General features: G+C 38.6%; 2 protein-coding genes across 3 annotated transcripts; both read right to left on the bottom strand.

The window, feature by feature from the left end:
• Nucleotides 1–211: 211 nt before the first annotated feature.
• Nucleotides 212–13,749, bottom strand: LOC122671724 (membrane-embedded CAAX protease MroQ-like). 2 transcript variants are annotated; one of them, XM_043869111.1, is made up of 10 exons: nucleotides 13,351–13,749; nucleotides 13,042–13,135; nucleotides 12,654–12,761; nucleotides 11,819–11,901; nucleotides 11,352–11,485; nucleotides 6,360–6,409; nucleotides 6,130–6,222; nucleotides 4,425–4,516; nucleotides 1,002–1,108; nucleotides 212–375 (listed from the first exon to the last, which is right to left on the bottom strand). In XM_043869111.1, exons 1-10 carry the CDS (start codon nucleotides 13,628–13,630, stop codon nucleotides 325–327), a joined length of 1,092 nt encoding a protein of 363 aa, XP_043725046.1. In that variant the 5' UTR covers nucleotides 13,631–13,749; the 3' UTR covers nucleotides 212–324. The 2 variants fall into 2 exon arrangements, with proteins under 2 accessions (XP_043725046.1, XP_043725047.1); XM_043869112.1 differs by having other exon boundaries at nucleotides 13,042–13,133; nucleotides 13,365–13,489.
• A 3,890-nt stretch (nucleotides 13,750–17,639) lies between these two features.
• On the bottom strand, nucleotides 17,640–24,924 carry LOC122671725 (60S ribosomal protein L34-like). Its single transcript, XM_043869113.1, has 4 exons — nucleotides 24,775–24,924; nucleotides 24,099–24,178; nucleotides 17,854–17,963; nucleotides 17,640–17,741 (listed from the first exon to the last, which is right to left on the bottom strand). Exons 1-4 carry the CDS (start codon nucleotides 24,851–24,853, stop codon nucleotides 17,648–17,650), a joined length of 363 nt encoding a protein of 120 aa, XP_043725048.1. The 5' UTR covers nucleotides 24,854–24,924; the 3' UTR covers nucleotides 17,640–17,647.
• Between the last annotated feature and the right edge of the window lie 2,954 nt (nucleotides 24,925–27,878).

Raw genomic sequence — 27,878 nt, 5'->3', positions numbered from 1 at the left:
CTACATGTTTACAACTCGGTGGATATGCCCCGCTACACAACATTTACCTCTTCCGGCCTCTGGATTGTCATAGCTTCAAGTGGTGGTGAAGCTATCATCCCCATAACACCCACCCCCAGGCCCCCCCCCCCCCAAAAAAAAGAGAAAACAATGTTCTTCCTCTGTCAATTTCATTCCTAAGCAGCGCCTTTACCAATTATTCCCCTCCCCCTTCTGATAAGTTATTTCCCAGTTATTCTTCTGGTGTTCCTTTCTTGCCAATAAATAAATCACACAACCTTGCCAAACAAAGAACGAAACCCAAGAAGTCAACCAGTGCAAGACTCAAATCCTTAAGTATGCTTGCAACAGTTCCCTGATATCATATCCTTCTAACTGCAAGCACAAAATGTGAAAAATATTATAAAACCTTTTGAGTGCTTAACAGAAGCACAGCCTACTGAAAGATACAATAGAGTAGTACTAGCAATATGATCAAATGACCTTTTCCAGTGTCCAAAAGTAAGCTTTCTTCTTCGAAAAAGCTAAAATCACATATATGTGAAGTATCTTCTTTTCTGCTGCACTAACCATCTTAATCTATAGGGGGGGGGGATTTTTTTTCTTCAAGAATTGCAGTTGGATGATTAGAAGAAGAATGGTGAAGGCAGGATTAGATCCCAACACCAGGCCACAACAATCAAGGTCCATACCACTAGGGTACGTGGGCACCTTCAAGGGGAGGACAATACAACACAACTTTTTTTTTTTTTTTTTTTGTTTCTGAGGACCCTCCTTTGAGAATGCCAATATGAGGACCATGAGATCAATGATCTGGACCAATAATCAAACACAAATTTTCATGTACAGAACTTCCTCCAGACATAGGAAACGAAATAGTTTTCAGATGCAATATTTATAAAAAAAATTCAGCCTCATTGTTCAGGAAAATAACACCAGCCAAACAAGAACATCCCCTTGTATCCCCAAAAGTATACCCAGAAATCATGCAACTTTTTTACCTGAAGAAGAGTGAGAATCAGAATCACTCCCGAGTTCCAGAGTGCATGTATAGTGATGGGTGTTAGAAGATTGCGAGTTTGTGCATATGAGAATCCCAATGCGGTCCCTGTAGGAGTCAAGAAATTATATTTGATTCTTTGAAGAGCACTGCAGAGCCAACTTCTCTACAGAATGTACTTTGAGCTGCACATACATTTTCATAACCCAAAGATAATATATGGGAAACCAAACTGTGGGTGCTGATTTACTTGGAACTATAGCAAACTGTGGATAGACTTCAACCCGTACCGTACTTTAAATTTAATTTATCAGACCGAGCAATGGCTTTCAACTATACTTAAGGTCTGTTACAAGACACAGAAAAGAACGTCTCACTTCTCCAAAATTGAACATGATGAGCGTTTAAAAGCATGGAAGAGAAAGACACATGCTCACCCAATGGTGGATAGCAATCCTGGTCTAGGTGTTTCCGCACCCACAGGACAGATGTGCACAGACAAGCAAGGGGACCATGACCCTCACGGCAGCAACTGGCAAGGTTGGTGAGAATAATATTTTACAACGTCTCCGTCTGGTCAGATGGGAAATGAAATGAACGGAAAGGAAATGAAGTGAAATAAAATTTTCCTTGGTAAAGGGAAATGAAGAGTAATATAAAAATAAAAAATGAAACTTTGCAATGAGGAGATCAGTTGTAAGTATGGTTGATGTAAAGTAATTCGGAGAAATGTGGGCCCAAAAACATGTAGAAGGTAGGAAGTCAAAATTGTCAAATGCTATTTCAGAGGAAAGTCGAGGAAAAAAATCAGGTAAAGTGTGAATACGTGGGGGCCCAAAAACTTACATCACATTCAAAGAGTGGAAAATTTATTTTCAATGTAAAATTTGGCTTTCACTTCACTTTCGGCAATTTTCATTCACTTCACTTTCATTTCATTTAACCAACAAAAATTGTATTTCAGTTCACTTCATTTATAACTGAATGGTCTTAAGAAACCCAAAGAGGAAGAAAAAGCAACTCAAAGAGGCTAATCCCCTTGAAGATAAGTAATTCTTCACAAGGAAGGCCTCAATTGCAAAGAATACACTTGAGTTACAGATTGGTCATCCCTAGTGGGCAGGTCAAACCTGAAACTCACTTTGCCCCAACCCTCTGGTGGTTAGGGATAGCTTTGGGATGCAACACTATCCCAGGGCCATACAACCCAGGTTATATTGTAAAATCACTAAATGAAGTGCAAGCTGAAGGTGGAGAGTCATTTAGTGTTGACCAATAATTAATAGGGTTAGATTAGAGATTCGTGAACCCTCACCACAAACCCAAGCTGTTGCCATCCCTAATTCCAAGCCAAAGAAAATAAAGTAATATGACCAATGACTAATATCAAACAATAACAATATCTGGAGGTAGACATATATTATGCACATGGCAGCAACAGCCATTACACTAATAATTATAGCAGGTTTACCAAATATGTGCTGATGGTCATGCTTGGGCATAATAGCAAAGATATTTATTCCATACATCTATTATTGGTAGGACTCAGTGACACAAATCAAGGGAGGGAGGGGAGCTTATCTCGCCTTTTGTTTTCAGTTAGGTATCCTGTTCTGCCATCATTATATCTTTTGTCAGCAACACAATCCACATTATATTTGGCCTTCCTCCTGTCTTTTGGAAGCTTCAACTTGCACTACATTCATCCTTCTCACTGGTACAGCCAATGGTGTTTTTCACACATGAAGAAGCAATCTATGTCAAATTTCCCTCATCTTGTCAACTGTTAATGGTATCATTAAGTATATACGATGTAGATCGAAGCATGAAGAAGAGAAGAGCCAGGAATTACTGTTCATGTGAAGAGAGTCACAGCCCCTGTATTGCCTTGGTGTGAATGCTACATTGCTACTAGAAGATCCTGTGGGGCCCAAGAACAGATCGTGTGAGACTTTTTAGAAGGGTCAATTTTGTCTATGCGTGGGGATTTAGGAGCTAGTTTAGTTTCTATTTTAATTGTTATTTTGTTTCTATTTTCTGTTTGAGTAACTTAGTCAAGTAGGCTTTCCATTTCAGTTAGTTTCTAATTCAGTTTAATACTTGTAAAGCAAGTTCAGCCATATAAGAGACTGATATTTTATTTCCTTCTATTTTTCACTCATCCCCTTGAGTCTATTTATATGTAACAGCCCATAGAGGCTCCCACGATTTAATGAATTATTGAATGAGGAGGCATCCTTGCACTCGGTTATGGGAGTAAATACTTGTTTCAACAGCTGGGATAGCTGTGGGTGAGAGACCCTGGGCTGAGAAAGCCTATCCCCCTACCTCCCATCTTCTCCTATCTTCTCTTCTTATGATCTTATCCCAATCGATCTCCTCTTGTGCGGCTGTTATTTGAGACTGCAATAACTCTCTGTGAACACATTCTGAAGACCAGATTCCATCCCCAATTTTCAAAGGCTGCTGCTGTTGTTACCCATCGATTGAATACTCCTGCTGCTCCCTGCGATCTGATTTGTTTCTGCAACCTCTGGGTTTTATATCTTCACATCCACAGATCAGAATAGGCCAAGATTTGGAGAAGTTCTTCACTGCTACTGGCCCTCCACTCAATCCAAGTTTGAGCCCCCTGTTGCTGGCTGGATTGGTCTGCAGCCCTAAACCTTCTAATTTGGGATCTTCTTCATATCTCACAAGTTAAGCCATTGGAATTGGCTGAAATTTTCAGCAAAGATTCTCCTCACTGCCTACTCCACTCTATCAGCTTTGGAGCCCATTCCCACTGCTCGTTTGCCTAGTATTTGTTACCTTCTATTTTGGTGTTTACCTTCTAATTCTGATTTAGTTTCTATTTTGATGATCTGCTGCAACTATTTACTGTAGAGTGGTTCTTACTTGAACCCCTCCTACATTAATATATACATTAATTTATTTCCTTTTGAATCTACCCACTCATCCTTCTCAAGATCCCCACCTCAGCTAGACTAATTCTTCAGAGATTTTGTTTTGTGACAGCTCAACATCGTGATTCATAAAGAATGGATGGTTCAACAGTGGTCTTGCAATTCTCCCATTTGATTAGATTTGTATGCATCCATCAGCCTATATTCTAGAAGCACTTCACATTATTCAACCCATTGTAGTTCTAAGGGCAAAGTCCCCATGCTATATTCTGATAAGATGGATGGTTTTGCTTGATGAAACTACAGAGCATGTAAAATACAAGTCAGCCACATATATGAGAGATTCTTACATTATATAACTAATTACTATTGTTTCAGATTTTGAAAACACTTAAAAATTAGTGTTGACATGAAAATTTAGTGAAACACATTCACTTAACAGTATGACAAGTAAACACATCATGTATTGTATGGTGTCCATTTGTACTATTACCAACCAACAGATGGCAAAGTATTACCAAGCACAAACAGCTGAGGAAACTCTCCAGGAGTGAGATGAGCAATGGCGAACACTGCAGCACTTAAAAGAACAGATATTGGTGTTGGTAACCTGCAGAAAGAAATGGAAAACATGAGTCCAGACACCCCCCCCCATCTAAAACATAATAAGGCCAAAAAGAAGAAACAACAAACTAAAATTAAATCTCGAATGAAAAAAATGGGCTAACCTAAATCTTGAAAAGATGAAAAGCATGAAGGATATGCACATTAAAATAAGTCATCAAGCTGCAAGAAGAATAAGCAGAAATCACTCCATTAAAAAGCGACTCTCCCAGAACTTGAATCTGGATATCCTCACCAAACCAAATGAAACAGCCAAGACAATTCATTTGGCAGTGGTACAGTGATGTAGATAAGTCACTTAGGGCTTATTTTCGTGGAAATAAGCTTTGGGTTATACATGTATTGGGACTTTGCTCCCATGGGTTGACTTTGTAATTGGCTAATTTAATGAAGCCTAAAATATGGGTAAAAAGTAGGAAAACGGGATTTACTTCATTAGTTTAGTTTGTCCTATTTTGAGTCTGTTTTCTTTATTATTTCACTTTCCTAGTCAATTTAGGATACCTTATTAGTTAAGGATTGGGTTAGGCCTTTCCTTTTTAGTGTCTAAGTCTATTTTTGAGTCTTCTGTATAAAATTGTAAGGGAGGCCAACATGGTATACGAATTTGATTAATGAAATATTGGCTTAAGCCTTTGTGAAAATCCTTAGATAGGATAGCTGAGATAGCCAATCCCACCTTTCCCCATTCCCTTTCCCCATCCCCTTCCATCGGTTCTTGATTCCAAACCCTAGTTTCGGTTAAATCGAGTTCAAGAGTGCTACAAGAATTTGAGATTTCTTGAAGATTACCACATCAAGATCATTGCTTCCAGGGTTACAAGGCTTCTCTTTATTCTGGAGATTATTTATTCTTGATTGCTGCTTCAACAGGTTACAAATTTGTGGGTTTATATTTATTGCTTCTCTTGTGGTTACCAATTTGAGATCATCTAATTCTCCTCCAACCAATTTGTCTCTTGGTTATCTTTTGAGATCTCATCATTCTTGTTCTTTTGAGATCCCTTTGTTCTCTTTCTTGTTCTTTGGAGATTTTTTTTATTTGATCCTGCCTGGGATTAGACCTATTCTGGTTCTAGTCTTACAGTATACAGGCAGCTAGGACAAACTTGAATATGAGATCGAAATCATGTCCAGAAGCTCTTCAAGTAAGTTCCACTTTATTCCAATTTCAACTTGAAAAAGATAATAGTTCCTTTCAAAAGTTGAAGTTCCAATTCAATCAGATTTTGATTTAAAAAATAAGTAATTCGAGTCATAAATCCGGTCAGTACATTAAGTTGAGTATTAAGTTGAGTAGGCAAAGGCTCAATCAACTGATTCAATTTGAGTTCGATCTGACAGGAATAACTATTACTTTTATATACCAAACATCTGTATTGTTCTCTTTAGTTTATGAATTTTCTTAGAATCACAATTTATGTAAAACATCAAGTACTGATATTTGAGATTTGACACAGACAGATAGTAGGGTTCCTCAATAAAATCTCATGTGCTGTGGGGCAATTTACAATTCCAATTGACCAGCATCAGCATTCCGATCACTGAAAAACATAACTTCCTTTTAGTAATTGAAAAAACAGGGGGAAGGGACTTTACCACTTAGTCATGGACACCATCAGAAACCCTCGAAACACAGTCTCCTCGAGCAGTGGAGCCAAAACACCAGTTATTCCTACTAGGCAACCAGTGCTGAAATGCATGAAATAGTTTGATTAATTTTCTTTCTCATTCATGAAGGCTTACAAGAAAAGCATCATGAACAAACCAGTTCTGGAATGTAGCACCCAAAACACCGTAGAAAATGGATACACTTTTCAATACAACACCTGATACTTGATGAGCCAATCAATGGTAGCAAGCGAACAAGAGCATCTGTCTGAAACGAAGAAAAGAAAAGGTTTACAGAAGACTATTAACAGATCCCTGAGCACGAACAAAGTGAAAACTAGCCGGAGAAATCAATATCATATCTTTAATGGATAACCAAATCATTTCTTCTCTGACTCGGTTTTCATTAGAGAAATCCCTTCCTAGAACTCAACTAGCTGAGTACTACTAATCATGTCTATCGGACTTCATTCTGAAAATACTACTATGGATTTAAAGTATTGATAATAATCCTGTCTGACTCTAGATTTTAAATATGAATGGAGTCAAACAAATGATTGAAAAGCACTCAAGTATTTCTATTATCAATAGATTGCTACTTGTTCAGAATAAAAAATCATAGCCTTGTCAAACGGCTCAGATAAATCCCCTGTATTCACTATGTACAAGTATTACCACTACATAACATGTACAACATGCAAAAATAGCATTTACAAGGCCCAGTTTGATAAGGGCTTCCTAAATGGTCCACCATTTTAAGCCACATAGACAGATGATGTGCCAATTCCACTCTTTGGATGGAGAGAGCATGTTGGTAATCTAGATTAGTCATGTGTCAAATTTCAGAGCCTAATATAATCAAATACTCTCCCATGTATTGGCATGCATCCCCATCTATCTACGCATGCCTACAGTATTCCAACCACCACTGCACTCTCTCCAATAGTCATGGATTTTCAAAGCTCTATTGTGTATTTGGAAAATTCCGATTGGACTGAAACTTGACATCTAAGCAGGGGACTATTGGATCTACCTATCTACAAAATTTGGGCCTCATCTGATCAATCAGGTGGCAGTTTTTTAGGGCTGTTTAGGTAAGGCTTCCTAATTGGAGCTATGAAACTATGACCACAGTTGTCAAGGCATCAACCCAGGCGGTTGTCGCCTTAATGGTATCAAACGCCTTGGCCCTTATTTATGCCAAATATCATTTAAGCATTTACTTAAGATATTATTCATAAATGAGCATATACTCTTTATTTGAATCCAATAAAAATAGTTTAAAAATCAAATTCCAAAAGGATAAAAAGTCAACCCTCCAGTTCAAGAACAAAAACTGGATTTTCGATGGTAAGTGAAATTTACAACTTTCTAATGCTGGGGTTTTTCTCAAATCTAAAAATTCCATAAATCTTAATATGATAAAATATTGCTAAAAACCAAAAGAGTGGTAAAATATTCATTTGTGTAGAAAACCTAGGATCTGTAACCAATAACTCTAGAGAGAAGAAAAGAGAGAAGAGAAGATGGAAGTTGTAAAATACTTGAATGAATTAATTGATAGCTAAGCCCCTCTATTTACAATAGAGGGGAAATTACAAATAGACTAAAAAAGGCGATGTGGGACTAAAACCCACATAGTCGACATAAACTAATAACACAATAAATAAACTAACCCCAAAAGGACCAGAATACCCCCACGGTATTCATTATTACATATTCCAACACTCCCCCTCAAGCTGGATTGTACAAATAAAAGAAGGAAAATCCAACTTGAACTAAATAAAAAAAAAAAATTCATAATAATGCCAACACTCCCCCTCAAGTTGGCGCATACAAGGTACTAATGCCCAACTTGAACAAAATGGGAAAAAACTAAGTTGCAGCAAAATCCAGTTTGACATATGAATGCAGCTCCCAAATAAACCTTCAAGAACTTGAAAAATTAGATTTTCAAAACTTGGAAAGACATGATCAGCAAACCGGGACTGGAATGTCTTCCAAAAAAGGCAGCTTTCAACGACCTTCAATAGCTATCCAGTGATGAATCTCTGGTTGTCATAGTGACATAGAATCTTGAAGGGAAATAACTAGAGCAGCAAGCAGCGAAAAACAAACTGAATCAGGCAGCGGAAAAAATACCGTATCAACCCAACTGAAAATCCTCAAATAGACAACAACCAAATATCTTCAATACTCTTCAATACTTCAATCTCCCCAACCCAACTGAAAATCCTCAAATAGGCAACAACCAAATATCTTCAATACTCTTCAATACTTCAATCTCCCCCTTACGACAAACTCAACCTAATAACAAAGGATACCCAATAGCAATGGTGGAGAAAATTGATCTTCTATGTTTTGCACCAATGTTCCTGCATGTTCTGCGTTTTGCGCCAATGTTCCTGCATGTTCTGCGTTCTGCAATGTCTGCAAGTGTATTGTACATAATCCCCCCCTCACGTGTAGTACACGTGGACATAACAGAGATGATGTAAGAGATAGGGCAAAAACATAATATTCCAAAATTTCCAAGAGGTGCTAAGAGTAATGAAAAAGGAAGAAATGGCAAATTAGAGAATACCATTATCGTCCAAAGTGGTTATGGGTATATGCCAAAGGTATGGGATATGAAGGGAATTAGAATTATTGAAAGGGAATGGTGTTGGAAGAAAAAAAAGGATGGCATGGTTGTAATTTGGTGGAAATCCATTTTTAAATACCAACCAAGCCAAAGGGCAAACTGGTAATAAACCAGAATTTTCAAGGATCAATTGGGTAGACAAATAGGGGAATGTATTAAAAGATAATGGCAGTTCCGTAAATAACTAGAATTTTGTAAGGGGTTTTGGTAAACAAAAAGCAATGGGATGCAATTGGTAAAATAATGGCTATGGAGAGTGGCTATTTGGTAAATAACCAGAATTTTCAAGGGTTACTAGGCAAGACAAAGAACCAAGGATATGAAAGGGGTTAATAATTATTGACCATGGGTATACCTGGAAGCAAAGATCAGGTAAGGGGCATGGGGGAATAAAAGGCAAGGATAGGGGTATTTATGGTAACTAAATAAAAGGGAAACTAAAAACAAATAACGTGATTGTCTTCAACCCATGGACAATCACGCAACCAGCTAGAAGAATGGGACGGCAACTACTCATTCGATAACCAAGGGAAACCAGGGGAACAGTCCCAACAGAATACGGCGAACCTGGAAGAATCATAAGAGCAGCAAATCAAGAAGAAGCAAACGATCCCATGCATCCAGAAATCAAGACCATACAACCAACGGTAACCTTCGACTTCGATTGCGGAAAGACAACCAGTAGCAAATCGCAAGCAGCAAATCCACAATATATCAAGCTTCTTCGAGATCGAACAAGCGGGTATCGATTCAGCAAAGAACCCAAACCACAATGTTGCTACATAAAAACCAGAAATTGACTAGGGTTTGACATCCAAGGAAAACAGCAGCAATCGAAACAGCAAATAGATCGCAACTTGCGATAGCCGCAGTGAATAGAACAGCAAATAAATATCGATGGAGCACAAACCAACCAAGAGGAATCGATTTCAACGATAGACAAGTATGATACCGCAAGCAGAGATTCGAACAAAATAGCAAGCAGATAAATTGATGGAGTTCGATTCACTTCCTGGTATTTGGAATCGCAAGATAGCAGCCACAGGATTTTTATCAACCAAGAGTAATGACAGCGGTAGCAGCAGTGAGAAAAAGACCCTAAATCTTCCACAGCAGATTCGACACAACAAAGAAATAATCTTCCCTCGTCTAGAAAATTGCAAGGCGGTAGAAGAACCCCTTGTTCTTCGAGGGCAATCCTTTCGACTTATCGGAAGGAAACCACCTTCGAAACCAAATCCATCTTTGATGATAGCAAGAACTAGAAATCGATAGAGTAATGCATTTACAAACGAAGCATAAACAAGAGTGGTAATGATTGATTTTCATCAAATACTCATCTTCAGATATGAAACCCATACAAAACCGAAACCTAAAACGACTCTCAAACCATGTAGAAAACCTAGGATCTGTAACCAGTAACTCTAGAGAGAATAAAAGAGAGAAGAGAAGATGGAAGTTGTAAAATACTTGAATGAATTAATTGATATCTAAGCCCCTTTATTTATAATAGAGGGGAAATTACAAATAGACTAAACAACGCGATGCGGGACTAAAACCCACATAGCCGACATAAACTAATAACATAATAAATAAACTAACCCCAAAAGGACCAGAATACCCCCCACGGTATTCTGGATTACATATTCCAACAATTTGTTTTGCTATCTAAAAAAATATTTTCATTCAAAGCAATTTTGACAACATTCGCACACACAAAATAAGGTTTGATCGGAACATAAATCTTTCAATATAAATCAGATTTAAGCAATCTTGGTTTTATTAGAAAGCTGGTTTTGTGCTCTACCAAAAAAAAAAAAAAAAAAAAATCTCATGGAAAAATAAAATCATTTGGCCAGTCAAACTTCTTTGAGAACAAGAACATCTCTCTAAATCACGAGCAATTTAATTACTTATAGATAAGCTCATAATTTCCAAGAACAATATAAACCAATTATATGTTTTGATTATTTCAAACTTCCAATAGTTTGCTTCTTTAGTTCTATTGTCTTCTAGTTCTATGTTGATTTTTGTTGACTTGATGTGGCTTAATGTTGATTTTTGATGATATAAGGTATATGTTGTAACACTAAATAATGTTAGAAAAGAAGGGAAATAAAAAATAACACTTGGGCGCCTTGGTCGCCTAGGCAATGCCTAGCGGGGCGCCTAATCGCCTAAGCACTTGGGCAGCCCTCTACTGCCTTGGTCGCCTTGCCGCCTTGACAACTATGACCTTAACCCATATAGCATAAAAAAGGGTGTACCCAGTGCATGAGGCTCCCGCCATTGCGGGGTCTGGGGAGCGTCATAATGCATGCAGCCTTACCCCCCTTTGCGGAGAGGTTGTTTCTCGACTTGAACCCGCGACCACTAGGTCGTAATGGAGCAACCTTACTGTTGTGCCGAGGTCCGCCCTCTATAACATATACTTTTCAAATTGATTTTGAGCATATGTTGCGAAACTGAAAGGAATCAGCATTACATGGGTAAAAAATGAAATTAAAGACTCATCCGCATATAAAAATTATAAGTTAAGCAAAAAACAGATGTGTGTGTATCTGACCTCTCTTTGTGGGCTCTCGCCACTAAATAAGGCCATGACAGCTCCGGTTAATGCAACAGAAAGAAGGGCACCAACAAGACCAAATCCTGCCCATAGAAGCCAACCCTTCTGTAGATTGAAAGGGTCCTTCAATTCTGGAACATTTTCATTCTATGCAGAATCAGCACCCTTCTTTTTTTTCCAGAAATGAAATATAAGATCACAATCAACTAAATATTTGTCAAGGATGGGCAAGAAAATGCAAAAAAAAACTGTGCATTATTTAACACCATTCATGTGTTAAAATTGCTTCCTCAATCATGGCCCCCATAATATCAACACAGCAGCATTATTACATGGCCAATTACCTTAATCAAAATGAGGCACAAGAAACAAGTCTATGGATGCATACCTTCCAGATTAGAAATTAATAATTAATATCGAATCTAAACAAACCAATGAAAGAAATTCAAGGATGTACGATGTACCATAGCGGAAAATGTCATCTGGAAGAGGCTGGAAGGTGTTTGTGAAGCCATATATAACTCCGAGCACAATTGCAGTCACTATGCTGTACAAACAATCAATGTCTATGATAAGGAAAAAAAAAAAAACAAAAAAACTGCTACACCTAGTTTGGGCATAAGAGCCAACTAAGAATCTGGTAAGAAAATTTAAAAAAAAAAAAATCAGGGTAAACATATGGTGGACCATAGGAACAGTGCACCAACACCATAGCTGAACATGTTTTGTATATGAAACGAGCTGGGCAGTTTGATGGTGCCCCACCAACAATGTATTGTGCATTAACACTTAAGTAGATAGTATTATTACAGACATAAATTCTCCTGTCACATGCATCATGCTGCTGGTGTACCGCTTTATAATTAGGGATGTAAATAGATCGGATACGGATCGGATGTGATCGGATCCAGATATCCCTAAACGGATATGGATGCGAATCGAATTTGGATTTTTTGACTTGTGTAACCCAGACCTTCCTCCCCGCCCCCCCCAACGGATAGGATTCACTCTCAATCCATGTTTTAGTCTCATAATTCTCATTTCCTCATTCTTTAAAACCTGTTGATTCTTCAAGAACCCTCTATATCATTAGTTGGATATCTATTCGGATCGGATAACTTTTTCCCTGATTATTCGAATAAAAATTCGGATACCCCTAAATGAATATGGATGCGAATCGAATTCGGATTTTCGAGTACCCATTTACATCCCTACTTATACTCCATCCAGTAGCTATCGTTGAAAGGAAAGTTCCCACAGTAATGAGTATGATAAAGAATCAAGGGTACAGATGCATACGTCTGATCCACAAAAAGTAGTTCAGCCTTCTCATCTAAACTTAGCTCTCCAATCTGCAATCCCAGATATGGCAAAACTGCTGCTTCTACTAACCCTGTCAAAACAAAACTGCCTGAAAGAAAGTTAGTTTAACACCACAACTAAGGATAACAAAATTCTCAGATTTTCCCAAAAGATGGAAACAAGGTCCACAGTATCCAGCGGAACACCCCCGGACCACGCATAGAAATCTATATAGCTGTATAGGATTTGATGAAAGAAAGACCTTTAGAAGGTCTCTTGAAAAACAGAAGAATGTCCACGGATACCAGTAAAGAGGTATGGCACATAATGTAGTTTAGTGCTTTAAGAAAAATTGTATGAAACGTAACAGGGAAAGAGAATACACCTTATCGCACATGCAAACATGGCGAGACTAACCGTTTGCCATTGCCAAGGCACGTTCCACCGCTTGAAGATCGGCCAATCCAGTCCAGTTTCCTGATAACAAGTAATTAATAGATTTAAAGTTTCGAATTTCACAATCGTTACACATTAAAAATAGAAACAAAGAGAAATACTCAATTCACCTGGACGACAAAATAGAAGTACAAGTACATCTAGGTCTCGTTGAACAAGTAAATAATGACGAAAAGAAGTCAAATTCAAATCCATAAACATTGATAAACCAATTACTTACGAAGTCGAATTGAAGGAGTTGAAGCTTTAAACCTTACCTTTGATTCTTCTTTTGCATCGTAAAAGCAGATGGAATTAAACCCTCTCTCGGAGACAGTATTTTTCTTCGGATTAGGAAACCCTAGAACTCCGTTAGACTGTGATATCGATAAAGGAAGACTAAAACTGGAGTCTCTTTTGAGGAGAAATGAGTGGTTTTGTTTCCTAGGGGCTTTCAATGCAGAGACCTTCGAAAGAGCAGAGTAACTGCAAAGAGGAGAATGGAGTACAAGAGGTAGAGATATAAGTGAAGAAGCCATTACTAGAATCCTTCCAATTCGAAGTTCAGACTGAGATGACTGCTAACCCCAGCGTTTTTCAGTTTGGCGCGAAGAGCATAGGGACCCCTGACCTTGCCAGCTGGGACGGAAGGATAAGGTGGGAGTCATGGGCTTGGGCTTGGGCTTGGGCTTGGGCAGGGGCGGACCCCAATCTGCAGCCATAGATGCCCTAAACACCGTAAGAACCTAATGGACGGCTTTGAGCTTTTGACCTTTCATCAATAGAGACTTTTCCCTAACAATGTTTTGAGATGTTTAAGGCTGATTTGCTATGATTTCTGTTTCAATTTCATGGGTTGATTTATATTTTGGAAATTGTTTGGTTTGATTTTTACACTTTATTTCAGTGAAATAGAAATTCTGAAATAACTGGGGGAGATGTTTCAAAATTTCTATTTAATTTGATTTCACTCCTGCTCTTTAATGAACACATGATTATTTTGATGGGTAAAGTAGTAATTTCATTTTAAAAATAAAGCACGACTCTCCTTCTTCTCCTAATGGTCTCACTACCCCATGTCACCACCACCACCCCCTTCCTAGCCCCGCCCCTGCCCCCACCACCACCGCTCTTTCTAAAGAAATATCGAGAATCTATTCTCAAAAATTGAACTAGCAAATGGATTGTTTTTATTCTTGAAATAACAAAACAATATTAATTTCTTGACCAAAAATCTATTTGTTGGTTATTTCATGAAATCAATTCGAAATTGAACTAGAAATCATACTAAATCTAGCCTAAGGTATTTCAATTTCCTCACCTGAAAAAAAAAATCTCTAAAGTTTAAAATTTGAACAATTTAATAGGTTAAAAAAAAGGATTTTTTTTTTTTTTTTTTTGGGGTGAAACCTAAGTCGAGGAATTTTCAAGTTAGTGGGATATAGATTGAGATGGACAATAAATTAAAAAAAAATGTACCCAATGCACAAGACTTCTACCACTACAGGGTCTAAGGAGGTTCATAATGTATGCAACCTTGAATCGTTATCCTCTCCGATTACAACACGGTGGTGTAACGCATCGTGCGACGTTGCAGAGGCCATGTGGCACAGTGGGTCCCACATGGTGCACATGGCCTCTGCAGCTGCCGCACGATGCGTTACAGCACCGTGCTATAACAGGAGAGGATAAAAATTCATGCAACCTTACCCCTTTTTCGGAGAGGCTATTTTCCAACACAAACCAAACCAGTGACCACTAAGTTTCAATGGAACAACTTTACCATTGTGTCAAGGTCCATAAGAGAACAACTTGCCAAATCAAAGTTAAAGCTTCCTTTCTAATTGTCATAATTGTAAAATCAACCATCCACCCCATAGAAATTAATAGAGTAGTGGTTCAAAGAAATCAATACCATACTATTAAAACATGCCCGTCTCAAACAAGACTAATTCTCTTTTCTCTCATTAACTCTGCCACATTTTTTTTAATGAAAAACAGAAGCAAATTTAATTCAAAATTTTAACAAAATCAGAATAAATTCCTGAAAAAGAGTCAGAACACTTGTTAATTTTAGACCTATTGGCTAATATATGAGCTGTCTTAACTAGCCTTTACTACATTAACTGATTCAAAAATCTCTAAAAAGAGAAGAGATGCTATAGAATAGATGAAAGAGCAGTCACAGCCATTTGTGAAAATTTTCCTTCTTTAGCCACGCTTCCATGTTCGTCGAATTTGTCCAGATGCTTAAGCGCTTGATGCCTTTGTGCATTGCTTTCCTAGTTTCTTGTTCGAAAGCCCTTCCTTCTGCTTCATCTGCTGATCAAAAGACAAGATAAAGTTCTCCTCATCAATATATAAAATAGAAACTCAACCACTTTTCTTCATATTGGTATTGAAACTTCTGTCAATTATTAATATTGACTGCCCTTTGCAAAAAAACTGAAATGAGGATAAGGGTTGAGGGCAAAGAGTCATGTATCCCTGATTGAATTTTTTCCTCCGAGATTTTGAATGCATCATAACTCAAAGTTGCAGTCCAATGGTTTACATGATAGAGCACTCGATAGGGGTTTGGTTGAGCAACTCTACCACATTAGCATTGCTTATGTGACATTGGTATCTTTTTATCCTTTTTTTTTTTTTCTTTTTCCCATCTCAACCTCTTGCTTCCCGAATTCTCATATTTCCGAATTCCTAATTCCTAATTCTTAAAAGGAACACTTTTTTTTTTAATGAATTTTTATCCCCAAAAGAAATGTTTTTTTTAATGATTTTCTTATCCTCTCTCTCTCTCTCTCTGCCTCAAAATAAATCTATACTTTCCTTTCAAATCCATGTTATCCACTCACCATTCAAACTGACTACCATATAAGATGTTGGAGATATGTTCATCAAATCTAATTTTGACTAATAAACTTCCATAATATGATGGGAGTTTGGGCATCCTTACTCTATTAGGGATAAGACTGGACATCTTATTCAAATGGTCCTCACATTATGTATGCTTTGAAATAGCGATTCCAAGACACAAATGTGAGTGCATATACAATGTGTGTGCATATATAACAAGTCACACAAGGGTCTTACATGTGTCATTGCCAATCGTTGAAGTACAAGATTCCTGTTAGTATTACGTGATTATTGACTGATACCACATTTGACTCAATTGAATCCATCTTCTCACTCTCTTGTAATGCTATATAATGCTTCAAGAACACCAATAAGATATCTATAACTTGCGAGAGAGAGAGAGAGAGAGAGAGTATATGGAGGAACAGACAATAACAGTACATGGTATGTGGGCTAGCCTTTTTTCGAAGAGGGTGGAACTGGCCCTCAAAATTAAGGGCGTACATTACGAGTATGTGGAAGAAAATTTGAGTAACACAGAGCCAGTGTCTCCTCCAGTACAACCCTGTACACAAAGAAAGATTATTTGCTGAATCTCTGGTCATTCTAGAACATATTGATCAAACCAGGAAGAACGCTCCCCAGGGAATTGCAGAGGATAAAGATCCATGGTCCCCTTTTCGTCCAACTTCCTCCACCATCAGGTAAGACACTTGACAGATTTCCAACCGGCAGTGTACGGAAGATGCTAACAAATAGCTATCGTATATTATTCCATCGCACAGGTCTTGCAAAGTTTAAGCTCAGTTCAAAAACGTGATGGCGCAGAACAAGAACGTACCTTGAAGGAGCTACACGAGTATAAGGATGGCAGAGGAGGGGATCAAGTCATCTAGAGGAAACGGAGCTTTTGTACATAGCTGTGCTATCAGTGTTCTGCAACTACAAAGCACTTGGAGAAGTGAGAGTTGCCAAGATTACTGACCCAGAGAAGAACCCACTGACCTAATCATGGGTGAATATTGTTAATGACCTAAATGTTGAAGAAGAGTTACTTCCCCAGCATGATAAAATGGTGTCAACGAACAATGGACATTGTTTGTATGGTGATGATTCTACAGTGAGATGATAATAATAGCTGCTATGACGATCTAGCTAGCATGAAAGCCATTATAAAGAAGGTACTGTCAAGAGAATAGAGAAAACCCACCAAGGAACAAGGTATTTATCTTGTGATACGAAGGGCCAATATGTCTTTTGTTCTTTGAGAAGGGTGTTTGGGTTTAATAGGGTTCAACTTTGAACCTGGTTATCACTTATGATTTTGTAGTAGAACGAGAAGTCCCAACTCTGCAGTCTGCAGGGGGATGCAAGCATATAAATTCTGACCAGGTGGGGTCCACCCACCTCTTGTGAGAGGCACTAGGGAACCGCATACGATAAAAATTCCTTCTCTAATCACAAAATAAAAGACTATCAAACAATATATTATTAAAGAGAGCATTTAAGAATAACCAATAACAGGATCTCCCAAAAAGCAAATATCTGAAACTAAGCATGGCAGAGGACAAGAAATCAGTCACAACACCTCAACCAATATACTCTTCTTTCGAATTCAAAACATAAAGAGTCAAAATTTAACAGACTTGAGATGAAAATCAGAAAATCATTCCTTCATTCCCCCCCCCCCCCCTCACATCTCAGCTTTTGAGGGCTTGCTTTTCCTTGGCTTTTTGGATCTTCAATACCTTCTTCACAATCTTTTGCTCTTCCACCAAGAATGCCCGAATGATTCTACCAAAGACAATAAACGATATGAGAAACAAAACCACCAACAAATCCACACAAAAAAAAATGACGGATGGGGGAGCTGATAGCCTGATACCATGGAGAATAAATAACTAACCTCTCCCTGACAGCAGTCCCTGATAACACTGCACCATATGCTCGGTTTACAGTCCTTCGATTTCTAGGTAATCTAGATCTCTTGTATTCGGTAGGTCTCAAGTGAGGAATCTGTAGAGACAACATTGCACAAGGATAAAGACCAATCAGTGGCCACAGCAACTCGGGCGCTCACAAATGCTCATCAAATAATAAAATCATGCACTTGATCTTAGAAAACAGAAAACACATAAAATTACCATTAACACACCCCAAGCACCGTAGAAATAGAGAAGGTAAAGACCTACAGAGACTAAGAAATAAGAAATAAAAAGAAAAAAGCAATGCAAACACAATACTCCATGTCCCACTTACACCATAAATCATCGAACCAACTGATGCAAGTCTTAAGACTTGTGTTCGAAAGAGGAAGAAGACAAAGCTGTCTAAGTAGTAATCGACGAGGGGGCTTCTTAGTCTCTTGGGCTGAATAGGAGTATATGGCCTTTTGTGGGGCTCGTTCACACCACAAATTGGAAAGAAAAAAAAAACCCTCTCAAAGCTGCTGTTATGCAACTTTCTCTTCATTGCTAAAGCTGTGTCTTGTGTTTGATCAAGGCTTACGGAATCGGTGTTTGATCAGATTAACACCTTACGGTGGGAAGCCCGGGTGGCTTAATTTGGTTACTTGTTTTCTCCATTGCTGTTACATTCAGGTTCTTTTTCAAGTTCTGGTTTTAAGAGTTGTTCTACATCCAGAAAGAAATTCTGTTCAAGTTTGTTCTTCAATAACCAAGCAAGTTGAACCTGAACCAAACCCTTTGGAAGACTCGAGATCCAACACTGGCCCTAATCTGTCCACTCTAACACTAGAATCCCAACTCATCTCTCCGTCAAAACCTAACGCTAACTCAACCAACCTTCATAACAATTCTATTCAGCACCCCTATACTTATTATTTGTTAACACAACCTTCACTGGAAGACTCTCCTACATCATATAACCTTAATCATACCATCAAACCCTAACCCTAAACTTGCCTTTTTCATTAGTTTGACCCTAACCGAGTCACCCTTTTAAGAACAAATTCTGGCTTCTAGGTTTATTTTAAATCTAGGACTACATTACCAACCAATCAAGCTACAGGCTAATGTCAGACCATTCCTCAAGCTTTAAAACCAACGACAAAAATAGGGCAACCACTAGAGTATATGTAAACGAACCATATTGTCGAACATTGGAATCAGAGTTTTGCTCAATTTTTGTGAGATGCATTCAACAGGACATAAAGATGCCCACATTGCTGAGTTTACCCCTCCCATTTGACCTCATTCATTCTTTCGGAAAAAAAAGTAATGCAGGATAATTGCGGATGAATGATACAACAATAATCAAATGGGTAATCTACCAAAGGGGTATACTTCTAACCAAAGAATTGTTAATTAAATCCATTATGTTGTTAAAGAGGTGCAAATGTAGTTTGGACCACTCAAACCAACATGAACCAAGCCAATGAAAGTGGACCAGATTCATAGAGATCGAGCAGCCAACTTTAGATGGATCAGCCAGCTTGATGGAGAGACGGTGTGCGCCCAAACCGTGGGCTTGAACTGCACTTAGCTAGTTAATTGATTAGTTGTTATTTTAGTTTCATACTTTTATGTAGGATTTCCTTCAGCTATGGACTATGGTTGTAATGTAATCATAGTTGGGACTCCTGCAAGGCTTGAAAAGAATAGGAAACTATACAACAGGGCATTTTCATTTGGACTGATTTTTTTTTTTTTTAACAGAAATGGCCCTCTCCCTCCCCCTCTCCCTCTCCTGAGGATTTCGAAATGAGTTCCATACCAAGCTCTCTAACATCGCCGTATCTTGCCTTACCATTAACCTTCCATCCATTATTGCTATGTTCTCCAAGGATCTTAGTAATGTAGTGATGCAGCTCCAAGAAGGAAGAAGAAGAAGAAGAGGCCCTGAACTTAGGGTTTGAGTAGGGAGCCTTAGATTAGGGTTATTATTTTCATACTTAGTTTATTTTCTTGTTTTTAGATTGAACCGGTTTAGAATTGGTTGCATCCAATTGGTTCAATGGGTCTAATTTAAGTGAAGTGTTCCTATTGGTTAATAGGTTCTTATATCCTATTGGCTAACATGGAATCTACTTTAAATTAATTAGTTGTTTTTAAGTTAGTGTCTTTTATTTTAAGTTAGTAGGGGTAGTTAGGACATTTTACTGTTTTAAATTAGTAGTTTGATTGCAATTAGATCCCTTCCATGATTTTAAGTGAAGAGGAAGTTAGATTGTATTAGGACTTGGCCTTTGGCCTTTATTTATAAAAGGAGAAATCGTGGGAGGCTCCCCCACAGATTATTTGAATTTAAAAAACAGCTTTCGTGGCTGCTATTGCTGCTGTTCCTTGCTCCCCTGTGTGAGTATGCATCCTTGTGGACTTCAAGGTGGAAGGGTGGGTGGATTCCTGCGACTCTTTACGCCATGACGACTGGGAGGATCTCTCTTCGAAGGTGGTTTCATCCTTCAAACATTCAAGCTACTGCCGGTGGATTCCAGTGTGAGTTTGAATTTTAATTTTCTGTTTTCATATTTCCTTCCCTTCCCCATTCGATCCCCTTTTCTTTTTCTGTTTTATTTTCATAAACCCTAGGAGGATCTCAGTTCTGTCCAGATCTGTTTACCCATCAGAAATCATCCAAACTTTGACCACAGCCTCCCCTCACCATTGTCTATACTCGATCCTAACTGCTGCCCCATCCCTAGTTAAAACCCTAATTTCTGTAAAAACTCCATTAACCATTAAACCCTAAAAATTACAGATTCCACACTTCTAACCATCAAAACCCTCCCATATTTGGATCAAACCTCCCTCTCACAGTCCCCTAAACTCGATCCCAAGCCCAGCCCTAACCATCCATCTAAACCCTAGCTTTAGTGATTTCCCTAATTTCTAAGAACCCGAAACCCTAACCCTAATTCTACAGGAATTTTAAACTGATCCAAATCCCAGTATTTTTATATCAAATTAACCCCCTAGACCTGCTGATCATTACCATATATTACACTCACCCTAACCCTAGCCTAAACCCTAGATTTGACCTAAATAGCCCCAAATCTGACCCAAACAGCAGGCTTAGCCAGAACCTGATTCTACTTGGCTCCTAGTAGGATTATCTCCTATTCTAGGACTACTTTATGTAGCTCACATTAGGAAAAGGATCTTATTAGAGGCCAAGCAACAGGATCTAAATACAACTGCTGGTTTGGCTAGGCAGTTTGGGGCTGTTTAGGGCAAATCTAGGGTTTAGGCCAGGGTTATGGATAAAAGTAATATATGGTAATGATCAGCAGGTCTAGGGGGTCTTTTTGATATAAAAATATTGGGATTTGGATCAGTTTAAAATTCCTGCAGAATTAGGGTTAGGGTTTTGGGTTTTAGAAATTAAGAAAAATTACCAAAACTAGGGTTTTGAGTGGGATCTAAGGGCTGGGACTAAGGTCGAGTTTTCTAAACAGTAAAGGGAAGGTTCGACTGTAATATGGTCTGAATTGAATGGCTAATTAGGTCAGAACAGGTTTTTAACTATTTATGGTTTAGTGGAGATGAAGGGGAATTAGGGTTTAGCTATGGAAGATGAGGCAACAGGCTAGGTCGAATGGAGGGGTTGATGTAGTGATGTTGTGTCTGAAGTTTGAAGGGATTTGGCTGATAGGATATGGCTGGACTGAATTTAGAACACTAGGGTTTATGAAATTAAAACAGAAAATAAAGAGATCGAATGGGGAAGGAGAAGGAATGATAAAAACATAAATTAAAACTCAAACTCACTACTAGAATCCACCGGCAGCAGCTTGAATGATGAAGGATGAAACCACCTTCGGAGAGAGATCCTCCTAGCCGTCACGAAGTAAGGAGTCGCAGGAATCCACCCACCCTTTCCACCATGAAATCCACAAGGATGCACACTCAAAGGAGCAGAACAGCAACAGCAATCGGCCAGCAGCAGAAAACAGTCTTTTAATTCAAATTTCAATGTGGGGGAACCCTCCACGATTTACTATATTAATAAGATGGTTTTATGCCAAGTCCTAGTACAATTTAAAGTCTTTTCCTTCAAAAATCGTGGAAGGAAGAGATTTAATCTAACTTAACTAATTTAAAACAGTAAAAGACCTATTTAACCCTACTAACTTAAGTTAAAAGATATCTAACTTAAAATAACTAATTTAAAAGAAGATTCCATATTAGCCAATAGGATATAAGGACCTATTTACCAATAAGAGCACTTCACTTAAATTAGACCAATTGAACCAATTGGGTGCAACCAATTCTAAACCGATTCAATCTAAAAACAGGAAAATAAACTAAGTATTGGGCTAATCCCGTATGCAACCTATATACCCCTAGTTTAAGCTCATTAAAGTGGCCTAATACATAAAAAACCCTTGGGAACAAAGCCCCAACATGTATATAACCCAACCCTAGGCCTATTTCTATAGAAATAAACGCTATTTGGTGATCATTCTGCATCACTTAGCTTGCACAGGGAATCCATGATTTATTCACATTGAAATTGGTTGCTTTGTCTTTTTTATTTGGTAAAGAAACATAATTTTGTTCTACAGGAAATTAAGATAAACCAAGGAAGTAGCTAAGAAAGACTAGCAAGGGAGAAGAAGGCGAGCAGAGAGAAAAGAGGCAAGCCCTCTAAAATATAATCCTCTCCTGCATCTATGCTCCTCTTTCCTTTTCATCGTTGGCGGCAAAACAACAATGTTAAGCTGCTATCAAGTTCGATGTGAGCGTCAACAAGCTAATGAACTCAAATTTCCTGGTGAGGGGGCTTCTACCATGTTCATCCACCTAGGCTCACCACCTTTCTCCCAACCTATTGTCGTTCAAAAAGTCACCAACACAGTTGTACATTCCTTTCCTTGGTGGGCCAGTAGCAGAGGCAGCTTAGAACCTCAGTGCTACACCGCAACCTCCACCCGCTCAGGTCAAACCTCTAGAACAACAGAAGAAAGTTCTCTAGTTCTCAAATCTGTTAGGAAGCAAATCCTTCCCAGTTCACCCACCAGCAACACCCTCCACCACCACTCAACCCACCAAGTAGCATTGCTTTCATTGGCCGACACGGTGAATGCTAGACTGCTGCCATCACTCCTGATCCCAACTTCACGGCAGCCCTAGCAGTGGCCATTGCCTTTATTATTGGAGGTGCACAGTAACACAACAACCACAACAACAATTACAACTCTACATGAAGCAGAAGATGCAATGGTGGAGTAAGACCATTGGAGGTAACTAAGATGGGGGAGGGAGATTTGAAACATAAAAATTACTGAAATGGAAGACAGATGCACAGATAGGTTATCATTGTTCCTCTCTTAAGCTGTTAAACATTGTTGCAAAAGATCTTCAAGAAATCCCAGTTTAGCTATGGTACCGACGGCTGCAGAGAAGAGGTCGTCCAGGTTGAGTAGGGTCTCCCTGTGGGGAATTCGCAGCAGCCAGGAGACAGTAAGAGAAGAGTCAAGAGGGCAAAACAGGATAAAAATGTCAAAAAAAACATGGACGAACAACTGACACTTTTTGGGTTAGTTTTGTATTTTTTATTTTTGTTTTGGATAAATCTGTTGAAACAAAGATTGGGTGGATAATTTTATACACTAAACCCCGTTTGTAGCTAATCTTGTAATTTTCCCTTAAATCTATTTTGAGTACTATCTCTAACGTATATATAATTATGCAGGACAGCACTTTGATAGCTCCAGCTCATGATCTTGCAGTGCATGCAAGACGCACCAGGACAAGCTCTACTTTTGGATGATGTTTCTTGCTTTGTTTGATATTATAAAATTTCTGGTTTGCATAAAAAATTAACGAGAAAGATTTTTTCCCCTAAAAACCAATACTCCCATCCATAACATTGCCTGCAATAAAAAAATTTAAAAAAAAAACTAACTATATATATGTCATTATAACCATTTGAGCAAATAAAAAAGAATTCTTGCAAGCATTTACAATGAGAGGGTAATTCTTAATAATTCAAGCCATGTACAGAAAAAATAAAAACTTGAATTCAATGCTACAATCTAGATCCACAATAACTGATCAAATTAAAAAAATGAATCTTGATAAATCAAACACTAGCTTATACAACGAAGGCCAAAACCGATAACTTTTGACACAACATAGGAGGACACGATCATCAGATATAAAATGTATGTATAAAACGAAAGCGTACCCCTTGGATTCTCTTTCCAGTGACAGGACACTTCGGCCCGCTAGCTCTCTTCTTAGATGTCTGGTAGACGAGCTTCCCACCTGAATTTCAACAATAAGCATAAATGAAAAAAGGAAAAGCAGATATAAGAATCATTGGAGGAAAAAAAAAGTACATAACTCTTCAAATAAATGGAAGAATATGATAAATTAGTACAAACATATTGCAGCCTCAATTGCAATTAATACTAATGGATACATATAAGATATACGCATTAAGCAGGGGCAATGGGTAGGATCGAGAACAAACAAAACGAACAGGCGGGTGCAAGCAGAACAACAGAAGTAACCAATCAAAATGCATTTAATAAAAGGCAACGATAGATTACTTAGTTAAATACTTAAATACGACATGAGCAGAAGGATGAGAAACTAAGCTGGGGTTTCAGTGCTTCGGCCACAAAAGAAACAGATTCAAAAGAGGCGATCACCCGAACTCCCGAACAAAGCAAAGATCACCAAAATGATGAAGTTGACATCGTAAGTAAATCAACTATGGTAAGCTAGAAAAAGTCGATCAACGAAAAGAATAACTAAAACTAAGGTTTAAATCTAGGGTTGTAGAACGAAAAGAATCAGAGAGTGAATGTGAGTAGGGTTTTCAATAATTACGTTCCAGTGGGAGAAGAGATTGATACCAGGGGTTTTGACGACCCTCGTCTGGTTGGATTTGGTGGCATAGCTATGCCGCTTCCGGTAAGTGAGCCTTTGAACCATTTTCAAGTGCTAACGCTCCCCCCTTCCCCCCTCTACCCTCTTCCTCGCGCTTTCGCTGCTCCACGAAAAGTGACAGAAAGAAACAGCGAGTTCTCTCAGCGAAAGGAAGAGAATAAAAAGAAATTTCAGTAGCCAAAGCCCTACATCCGACGGCTCTAACTTTGTCCATTTAACGGCTGAGATTACCCACAAGTTTGCGAAAAATATTACGAAGTGTTGCAACTTTGAACTGGACTGGACTCGTCGACAAATCTAGTGAGAAAAATTGAAACTGAGAGAGATGTCATGACCTAATCTAGAAATTTAAAAGATTTATTTTGTGTGTAGCGATGTCAACAGGAGAGTTCAGATCTGCTATCCACATGCGCACGGGTTTATCATTAACCCTAGTCCAACCCTAAGGTCTTGGGCAGAGCAGGGGTCAGCCCGAGGCTTCAACCCAAGCCGGGCCTAACCTTGCCAAAGCTAGCTGAGTGTTAAACACAGCCCAACCCAGCCTTGTCCAGGCTCATGGCAGATTAAGGCGGGCTCGGGCTGATAGGTTTTTTGACATCCCTATGTGTGTGTACGTGTGAAAGAGAGAGATCACCAGCAAAATCAGTCTCAACCGTACTCCTTTTGCATTCGTCCCTATTTACCAAATTTGCAACTTCAAAGCTCATTCTCTTCTTTGCAAAACCCCAATTTGGTCCACTTAGTCCATTCAATACAAAAAATGCATGGGTGATCTCAATAGAGGAAGTGTTCATTGGAGTCAAATATCTAAAGGCTCTTTTAGTATGAATTCAATTTGAAATTTTCATTGATTTCTTGAGATATGTCAACAAATAGGTTTTTGTTAAGAAATTGAAATTGTTTGGTTACATCAATTGAAGAAAAAAATTCATTTGGTAATTTTAATTTTTGAGAATAGATTCCATTTGTGTTTCTTCCCCTTGCAAAATCAACCGAAAGACAGGATGAAAATGGGACTGGTCACCTTGAAGATTATGGAAAAACATCTCTTTACATCCTTGGCTTCCGACTTTGAGCTTCTGACTATACCGGAAAGCAAGCTTCGACAAGTATAGATTTGGGGCTCTTCTCTTCCCCGTCAACAAACACCTCTAAAATTGCATCCTTAACTCTACCAGTCTGCACCTCGAAAGGGAAAATCATAAGAGAAAGTCGATGATGAAATCAATGAAGGATTCTTCTTTTTCTTCTTTTTAGTGGAAGGAATTAGAGCTATAAGCTCATATAAATCTTCTTAAGATGATGAGGCTCCCTAAATTAGGAGAGATTGAGAATATACTCGTTTTAAAATAATTGAAGAAGGATAAACCTATGAGATATTAAATTTATCCCACCATTTAACGAATTTTTTATGTTCTACGATACGGACATAGTCCCAACAACCATCATCTTCAGGGACTGAATAAGCTCATCTCATAATCTAAGGAATTTCATAGAGAATAAAAAACTATACATATATATAAATTTCTTTCATCAAAATTGCTATTGAAGTGGGTAAATTTCTGCCGAGACTCTTTCAGAGAGAAGGAAATTATATCATGAATGGGATCATGCAAAAAACAAATATTTGAACAAATATGGTAGGTCTTGAACATCGATGACTGTTTCGTGCTGACAAATACTAGGGGTCCAAGATAGACTTATTTAAGTAGAAACTCTACTATGGAAATATATATATTTCTTTGGGCTTTTCCATGGGCCAGGCTTACGCGCTCTTTCTTAATTTTTTTTGGGTGTGGCTGAGACAGATGTCGTTGGTCCTACGTGTATCGTCATCGCCAGGGGGTGACAAAAATCAGGTGTCTACAGTACTGCGTAATATACCATGGTTACAGAGCGCAGCATCGCAGAGGTAAATTGGGTGGTGCCACGGATGACGTCATCTGCATTACGTTGGTCTACAGATTCGTTCATTTCCATGGTGCTGCGTAAGATTCTGCGACACCGTGGAAGCCTCTTTGAGTCCCCTTTAGAAGGTTCTGCTGCGCACTCTCTGCGTCAAAGGGCAACTTCTTTCAATCCTGGGATACTCCTCCTAGATTTGGCTTTCATGAGGCCCTTGATGCTTGAGGCCTGCTACTATATCTTGGTAGTCAATATGAGAAGTTCCACAAAATTTTGGCGAGTTGGGTTGCGAGAAGCATGGTCTCGTGATCAAAGCCAAAGTTCTATAGTTGAGGTGGGTGATGCTTAAGGCTCTAAATGACAAGGATGTCGTGGAGGCCCCCACGGAGCCTCATCGGGAGAGAGTTGACGCATTGCAGAGGCGCTTTGAGCAGACCTAGTCGCGGTGCCGTGGAAGCCTTCTGTGGCCCCACAGAGGAAACTTACGCGGCACCGCGAAGGAAAAATTGTGTGGCGCCGCAGAGGTTTTTGTCTTTCAGAGGAAGCTAAGGCTGGGATCGTTTCTGCTACCAGACAATACCCTATTACCCAATACACCAATATACCATTACAGTCCAAGGAATAGTATAACAAGACATGAAAATTGATGATGATATTGTTAAAACTTTAATTGTACCAGTACACTTCATTTTGTTGACAATACTGAAATACAAGCTAATTGGACTCGAGAACAATTGATGAATTTAAAGTGTCCTACTTTATCTCACTTTATATGGTATAAAGATGAGCAAACAACCGCTAGCTCGGTCGATTGGAGGCATTGCCAGTTGAGTGTATCCCCCCCCTAGGAGGTCAAGGGATCGACTATCCTCACATTGTAGTTGGCCTATGGGCCCTTGAGTAGGATAGACCAAAAAAATTGTTAAGAATATTTTTCGAAGGAAAATTTTCTTTATGGATTACTATCTTTATCGGGACAAAAGGTGCGAAATAGGTAAATAGCCAAATCCTTTATTAGTTGCTAAAATTTGTGACAAAGATTTCTCCCTTTGTACCGATTGAAAATTATGAAAAAACTAGAAAAAGACAAAACGACAGGTAAAAAAGAATTAGGAGAACACTATAGCATGGGCATTGGTGCCGATCAGACTGGCAACTAAGCTGA

Source organism: Telopea speciosissima, chromosome 8 (genome assembly GCF_018873765.1).
Source record: "Telopea speciosissima isolate NSW1024214 ecotype Mountain lineage chromosome 8, Tspe_v1, whole genome shotgun sequence".
Classification (NCBI taxonomy): domain Eukaryota; kingdom Viridiplantae; phylum Streptophyta; class Magnoliopsida; order Proteales; family Proteaceae; genus Telopea; species Telopea speciosissima.
Note: the sequence above shows the minus strand (reverse complement) of the source record. Positions and strands in the feature narration are given on the sequence as shown.

Bases quoted from the DNA above. Each gene is read 5' to 3' on its own strand.
- LOC122671724 (XM_043869111.1), bottom strand. From the start codon at position 13,630: ATGGCTTCTTCACTTATATCTCTACCTCTTGTACTCCATTCTCCTCTT. The intron at 13,136-13,350 runs CTCCTTCAATTC...TTACTTGTTATC, and splicing joins GGTAAGGTTTAAAGCTTCAA to AGGAAACTGGACTGGATTGG. The intron at 4,517-6,129 runs GTAAAGTCCCTT...TTCTTTCTGCAG, and splicing joins ATGGTGTCCATGACTAAGTG to GTTACCAACACCAATATCTG.
- LOC122671725 (XM_043869113.1), bottom strand. From the start codon at position 24,853: ATGGTTCAAAGGCTCACTTACCGGAAGCGGCATAGCTATGCCACCAAA. The intron at 17,964-24,098 runs GTACGCTTTCGT...TTGTCTCTACAG, and splicing joins CTGGAAAGAGAATCCAAGGG to ATTCCTCACTTGAGACCTAC. The intron at 17,742-17,853 runs GTTAGTTATTTA...TGTCTTTGGTAG, and splicing joins GGGACTGCTGTCAGGGAGAG to AATCATTCGGGCATTCTTGG.